This window comes from Elephantulus edwardii, unplaced genomic scaffold, assembly GCF_000299155.1.
Source record: "Elephantulus edwardii isolate Elephantulus edwardi_28Jun2011 unplaced genomic scaffold, EleEdw1.0 scaffold00199, whole genome shotgun sequence".
Taxonomy (NCBI): domain Eukaryota; kingdom Metazoa; phylum Chordata; class Mammalia; order Macroscelidea; family Macroscelididae; genus Elephantulus; species Elephantulus edwardii.
Genome location: NW_006399949.1, coordinates 2,102,069 through 2,110,010, shown reverse-complemented (window position 1 = coordinate 2,110,010; position 7,942 = coordinate 2,102,069). Strand labels below are relative to the sequence as shown.

Genomic DNA, 7,942 nt, shown 5'->3' with positions numbered 1-7,942 from the left:
ACATACTTTGGACATGTTTCCAGGAGGGACGGGTCCTTGGAGAGGGACATCATGCTTGGGAGGGTGGAGGGACGGCGCAGGAGGGGAAGACTCTCTATGAGATGGATTGATTCGGTGACGGGTAATCGGGATGGATATGTCAGAGGCGGTGCAGTTGGCGCAGGATAGAGCAGGGTTTAGGGCTGTTGTACATAGGGTCGCTATGAGTCGCAAACGACTCGACAGCACATAACAACAACAATTTCCTTTTTACCACCCCCTAAATATAATTACGCATCTTCAAAGAATAACCACTTTAGGGTTTAATTCTTGGCTACTTTTTGTCACTGCTGTCCAATATGAACCAACTCACAGCTAATCCTCCAGCCAGTTATTAGTGGTTGTGAAATGCATGGGCGGAGATTGCCTGCTTTTATCTTTTGAGCAGCTGATGGATTTGAACTATGTACACTTTGGTTGGCAGTGCAACTGCTTACCAGTTAGGCCACCAGAGCCTCCTTTTCACTCCCTTTTAAATTGTTGAGGTACTTAATTTTCTGAACTCCTACCTGGGTTATGATTTTCATACACCCCCCTCTTGTGGTTACTATTATTCACTTGGTAATGCCATTATTTTTTCTGAATGCTGTCTTTCTCTCATAGCCTCTGATTGTTTTTTATTAATAAACTAGAATTATTTTCATAAATTTGTGTTGTAATTATGTAAAGAATTTTCTTTTGAGCCTTTCTCCTGGCACTTTCATTATATTGGGGGCCCTCTAGACTAGTGTGTAAATCCTTCCAAGGATTCTCAGAATACTCATGTTTCTTTATTTATGCCCTACCTTACTGTGGCAGAAGTTGAAACAGATGATGGTGGAGAGAGCACTCGATGACAAAAGAAAAACTGGCCCATCATCCCAGCTCTGTCACTGTTTAGTGAGTAACCTTAGGCAAGTCAGGCCCACATTTGAAAATTTCAGTATCGGTAGCATCATGATGGATGGCAAAGAGATTGAGATTGTTCACAGCTTCAGTTTGCTCGGCTCCACGGTCAATACTCTTGGCACCAGTAGCCAGGAAATCAAAAAGCGTATTGCGATGGGAAAGTCTGCTGTTAGGAACCTCTCCACAATACTCAAGAGCAACAGTGTCTCTCTGGAGACTAAGGTCCGCCTGATACAGGCCATGGTTTTTGCAGTCGCTTGTTATGCATCATAGAGTTGGACAATGACTAGGGAGGATAGAAGGAGAATTGACGCCTTTGATCTGTGGTGCTGGAGAAGAGTATTGAATGTGCCATGGACTGCCAAGAAACAAATAGATTCATCGTAGAGAGGGTTAAACCAGGCTGCTCCTTGGAGTCAAGGATTCTGGGGCTTCGTCTGACATACTTTGGACATGTTGTAAGGAGAGACAGGTCTTTAGAGAGGGACACCATGCTGGGTAGAGTGGAGGGACAGCACAGGAGGGGAAGACCCTCTATGAGGTGGATTGATTGAGTGACTGGGGCACTCGGGATGGGTGTGTCAGAGGCAATGAGATTGGCACAGGATAGAGCACGGTTTAGGGCTGTTGTACATAGGGTCGCTATGAGTCGCAAATGACTCGATGGCACATAACAACAATAACAAACAATCTGTAAAATGAGTTTGGTTTTACATGTGTTGTTGTTGGTTTTGGTTTTGTTCTTTTTTTTCATCCTTAATATGTCCCAGGTGAAATTTAGTGATTATCTAGTAAAGGTCATCAGTGGTTTTCTGGATGACCTTGCTATCTATAGGAACAAGTTCCATGGCTAGGAACTATATCTGAGAATGTATTTAATAACCAAAAAGTAAACTCAACACCATGGGATGGATTTGGCTCATAGCAACCCTCCATTTGATTCCCAAGGCTTTAAACCTTTGCAGCAGTGTTACCAAGGAACATTTGTATCTTTGATAGAGTTCATTTCCAGTTTGATACGTTTTTCATTTTATCTGTGTACTTATCTTCTAGATTTACAAGACAATGACAGAAGCATCCTATTGCCCTTCTGTATTTATAAATTGGTAATAACCTTAAATCTATGGAATCATAGGCTTAGAGTCACCTTTCACTTTTTCACTGCTTAAGTTCTTGTTGTTGTTGTTGTTGTTAAGTGCTGTGGAGTCACAGGCGACACCTAGCGACCCTATGAAGGAGAGTCCTTGACGCTTGGGTGCCTTTCATCCTCTCTCCAGGTTCATAGGGTTTCTGGAGGCAAGCTGTTATGGAAGTGGATGCCACTCCTCCTTCCAAGCTTGTTTTAATCAGGGAGCTTCACCCCACTGTCCAATCATTAACGCATTTGACACATCAGTGTCACAGTGTTCAGCCTCACAGCAACCAAAAGTGACCTCAGTACTGCAGCTTGTACACCAGGGGCTGTACGACCTAGAGGAATGTCTGAACAAAAACAATGAAAGACCGGCCCAAGGGCAGCGAATTAAAAGTCACCCACCTTTGGCTTGGTTGCATCACTTTCTGTCCACTGGGCCAGCTGATCTCTCTATGTTGCTATCATTGTTGTTAAATGCCATTGAGTCGCAGGCGACTCATAGCGACCCTATGAAGGAGAGTCCTCACCGTTTGAGTGCCTCTCTTCCTCTCTCCAGGTTCATAGGGCTTCCGGAGGCAAGCTGTTATGGAAGTGGATGCCACTCCTCTTAGCTCTGTTAAAATAGCATCCAGATTCTGTTTGACTTTTGTAGCTGGAAAAAGTCAGTACAACTATTGTTCATCATTCTGTTTATAAATCAGAATATGTATCTTTATATTAAGTTGAATTGTGTCTTGCATAACTCTCACCTGCTGAATGGTTATAGTTAGTGGACGTTTTTTGGTACTTGTAAACAGATACCATGTCTTCTGCTCTGCCTTATTACCTTGAATCCCTGTACCAAGACCTCTTAAATTAAACAAACCTCATTGTATCCTTTGGACTGCCTTCCCCTTGCCTTTCATTGTATGAAATCTTAATTCATGAGTTATTGACAATCTGCTCTACATTTGGCATCCTACGCAGAAGTCACAAAAAGGGAGAGAGTAAATGGCACATTATTAAAATTATTTTTATAAAAAAGTCAGTTATTTGTCTGTTTGTTTCCCTCTTTTTGTTTTCTTATATCTAGATACAAGTTTTATTAACTCTTCAAGTCATTTAACAAATAGTTATTACCTCCTAGAAGTTTTAGATACTATATTGTGTACTTATTTTTTGTCTCCTCTACTCATCTTTAAATAGCCAGTTAGAAAATCTTTGAATGATTGCCTCATAATATTCATTAGAGTTTTATTTTTGTAGATTTTTCTGTTGGTTCCCAAATTTTTCTAACAGGAAAAATACTGAATGTTTTAATAATGTGCTGTCTTTGCATCCCTACTTTCTGTTTTCCTGGCATTTGAGAAAAAATCCAAATATAGAGTTATTAGGTCAAAATCTAAGAGTTTTTGAGAAGGAGGATATTAGAACACATGGAGTAGCTGTGGAAATATGTCCCTTCCTTTAGGTTTTTATAAATAATGAAACTGCCTCACATATTTGGGGTATGCTACAGGAGAAGCCAGACCTTGGAAAAGGATATTATACAGAAACAGAGTGTCAGTGAAAGAGAGGAAGACCCTCAACAAGATAGATTGACACATTGACTACAATAGGCTTGAGAATGACAGAAATTAGGCGGAGGATGCCAGATAGGATAAGGTTCTGATTTATTATTCTTAGGGTCACTATAAGTTGTATTTGACTTAATAGCACCTAACAACAAACATAAAAAATGAGTAAATATGCCCTTTCCCCCAGAGCTTTACAAATGCTGAGTGCTATTAAGAATGTTGTAAGTATAAAACAGTATATATACATTTGAGAACATAAAATGAAATATTTTAGTTCATTAATGATATTTATATCTGTCTTTAGTTTCTATGATATCAACTAGTATAAGAAATACCTTCACCATGTAACTCTTTTTTTCCCTATTTTTTAACCTTGATTTTTTTAAATTAATTTTAATGAAAGTTTACAGAGACTTAGGGTTTCTGTTCACTCATTGATGCACTTTTCTCCCTGCCCACCCCTGCCCCTCCAATTCACTCTTGTAAATTTAAAAACTCTTTGCAGTCCTTCCCCTCAAGTCCACTCCACTGTGTAGCCTTCATTATGGACTCCTGGAATTAAATCTATGAGTACCATCACTTATGTCAGAGCTGTGGTGGGATAGTCTGTAGGGAGTTGCTCTGCTAATTCAAAGCTGGTGCCTTTGGTTGAGGTTCGAATCCACAAGCAGCTCCACAGGACAAATATGGGCAATCTTCTCCCGTATGATTTATAGCCTTGGATTACTCTCCGGTGAGTCAGCTGTGACTTGGTTCATACTCGAAGGAAAATGAATGGGTGTGAATGTGTCATTGATACCATTTTAAGGTGGTTGAAACTGGGACTGCCCATTCATCTGCATGTTTCTCTTTTCAGGAACACTACTTATTGCAGCAAAGTTGCATTTCCTCTGGAAGTAGTTCAAAAGGACAAGTGCTTCAAATCTGCTATGAAACTCCCAATACATAGATTGTATCTAGAACATAGTCTACAGAAGATCACTTGTCCAAATGTGGATGGATTTTTTCCTTCCAACATCAAACCAACTGTCACTTGGTACAAGGTAAGCAAAACAGAGAACATTTACTCATCTCTAAAATGACAATTATTGTTTCTTGAGTGAAGTGTAGAAATTGAGATTATTTTTTTCTTCTCACATTTTCTAATTTCTTCCTTAATAACGCTACACTGTCATCAAGCAAACTGGAGCTTCTCTTAAATAAAGCAAAGTTCATTGAAGGAACCAAGTGAACCAAAATTGAACAGAAATTCATTAAAACTCACTGTCATAGATATGAGAAAGGAATTATTCACTGAGCTTAAATACAGAAAATCTAGGAATTTGTAAAACATAATTTCTGATTGGTTAATATATATCAAAGCATCCTTGGACATACACAAGACTGTGACAGTTTGATCCCTAACATGTTTATCTAATGGTCAAGTTTGAGTAACTGTCTAATCTGTGAGAATCTTGAGGGTGCACCAGAGAGCATGCTATGAGAGGGAGCAGCTGAGGGGAGTCTGCAGGCTTCCTAAGATAAGCTGGTTAGCTGACTTCTGAAAGTCAACAGAGATCAAGCAAGATGCAGCAAAAATGGAGTCTGACCTGTACTTTTGGCATAAAAAAGCTTATCACCTTATACCAAGCATTTGAGCTCTTTCCCAATATAGGTTATTTCACCACTTGATTAATTTCTACCATTTTTAAAGTTAGAGGTGCTCTACCTCTGGCCATTTCCTAAATTACATTTCCTGCACTACCAGAATCACCGTATGTCTATTAACTTACTATGAAACACATTTTGAAAAATGATTTCCACTGCTCCTCACTGCTTCGCTCCTTCTCCTTGCAGTCCAGTTTGAACCAGCTCAAGACTGAGTCACTATTGAGTAAAATCAAAAGCTGCCGATTGCTGGGGTGAATCTCAGCTGCCTGATTTTCAGCTTTTGTATGTGTTCTCAGTAGCCCATCTGTGATTTCTTTCACATCTGGGGATTTTTTGAGTATTAATTAAAAACAATTTGTTGCAAGTTGATATTTGTAACAATGAATTTTTAATCTTTTCATTTTCCAATTAGAGTGAATAGCCCATGGACTACGGGTCAGTGATAACACACACACAAAAAAAAACCACCCCAATTTTTAGCAAAGTTTGTGAGACAAGCAAACAACTTTAACATACATATGTTATTCTGTGTGTGTAAGGAGCCCTGGCAGTTAAGGGGTTAAGCACCTAACCACCAATTGGAATGTCAGTGGTTCGAACTCATCACTCGGAGGAAGATGAGATAGTTTGCTTACATAAATATTACATCTTTGGACACCTTATAGAACGGTTCTGATCTGTTCTGCAGCATCAATATGAGTTAGAATTGACTCAATTACAAGGAGTTTTTAGTCTATCTGTAGAGAGGGGAGAAGGAAACAGTGGGGTCACTGTATACTTAGAGAGTCCTAAATAGCTAAGATACACTGATTGAAAAATATGGTGGGCAAATTTGACTACAGATTTTGAAATTGGGAACGGTTTCACTCCCATATGGGTTGTAAGTGGAAGTGGTCAGTCCATGGTAAGAAATTCTGAGATTTGCAAGAGTTATGGAATGAAAAACAATCAGCCATATTGAAGACAAAGTGTTCAGGGGTTTTGTGCATTTTATATAAATTACGAATCAGAGAATAATAATAATAATTCATGTATAAATGAAAGATAGACAAATTATAAATATAAAAAAGCAATTACAATGTAATGTTATTTATACACTCATTGTAATGGCTTAGGCGTAGTCACTGAAAATAATTTTAATTTTTTTTATTTTTAAAAATTTTCATAATAAATTGTTAGAAGAGTAAATGAAAACAGCTAGAAATTCAAAAGACAAATTGCATTGGGAAAATCTGCTGTGAAGGACCCTCTCCAGAGTACTGAAAAGCAATGATGTCAGTTTAGAGACTAAAGTGCATCTGATGTAGGCTGTGGTATACTCAATTACTTGCCATGTGTCAGAGAGCGGGACAGTGACTAAGGATGATAGAAGAAGTATTAATACCTTTGAGTTGTAGTGCTGGAGAAGAGTATTGAATATACCATATACTGCTAAGAGAACAAACAATTTCAAACTGGAGAGAGTGAAACCAAGTTTCTCCTTGGAGGCAAGGATTTTGGAGCTTCATCTTACATACTTTGGGGATGTTGCAGGGTGGACCAATCATTGGAGAGGGATATCATGTTTGGAAGGGACAGTGTAAGAAAGAAAGACCCTGACTGAGATGGATTGACTCAGTGCCTGGGGTAATGGGGGTAGGTGTGTATCAGACACAATAAAGTTAGCTCAAAATAGAGCAGGGTCCAGAGCTGTTATAGATAAGATCAATAGGAATTGCAAGTAACTTATCAGCACATATCAAGTTAACTTGTATTGTTGTCAGATGCACTCTAGTCATGTATGAGTCATAGTGACCCTCTGAATAACAGTTCTGAACTCAGTCATTTCCTATGCCATTTGCACACTACCTGATACATTAGGAGCCATTACGGGAATCACATTGTCAATCTACCTGGATGAAGGTCTTCTTTTCCTTCATCAACCCTCTGCCTTTCCAAGCATTGTGTCCCTCTCCAAGAAATAGCCTCTAGCAACATGCCCAAAGTATGTGAGGTGAAGTTTTATCATCATTGCCTCCAAGGCAAGATTCTGGCTGCCCTTTCTCCAAAATGTATTTGTTTACTCTTTTAGCAGTACATGTGATACTCAGTACTTTTCTCCAACACCACAGCTCAAGGACATCAATTCTTCTTCTGTCATCCTTAGTTATCATTGCATAGCAAGTGATCAGAAAGATCATAGCCTGAATCAGATGTACATGAGCCCTCAAACTAACATCATTGTTTGTCAATAATTTGGAGAGGGTTCTGACTGCAGACTTTCCCAGTGCAGTATGTCTCCTGATTTCCTTGCTGTTGGTACCAAGGGTGTTGATAGTAGATTCAAGTAAGATGAAATTGTTGACAGTTTCAATCTATTCCCCATCAATCATGATTTTTGCCTATAGGCCCAGTGGTAAATATTTTTGTTTTCTTGATGTTGAAATACAGTTAATATTGAAGGTGGTATTTTTTTATATTCTGCAAAAATTCTTCAAGTCCTCCTCACTCTCAGTAAGCAAGATTGTGTCATCTGTATAACACAGGTTATTGATGAGTCTTCCTCTGCTCTTGATGCCACATTCTTTTTCACAGACTCCAGCATTTTGAATAATTCGCTGAGTATATTGACTGAATAGGTATGAAGAGAGAATACAACCCTGATGCATTCCCTTCTTAATTATAAACCATGTAG

General features: G+C 38.9%; 1 protein-coding gene across 1 annotated transcript in view; it reads left to right on the top strand.

Moving 5' to 3' along the window:
• IL1RAP (interleukin 1 receptor accessory protein) overlaps positions 1–7,942 on the top strand; it is a 92,568-nt gene that overhangs the window by 5,286 nt on the left and 79,340 nt on the right. Inside the window, exon 3 of the mRNA XM_006897073.1 lies at positions 4,475–4,661. Within this exon, the coding sequence (XP_006897135.1) occupies positions 4,475–4,661 (187 nt within the window). The remainder of the gene's footprint in view (positions 1–4,474; positions 4,662–7,942) is intronic.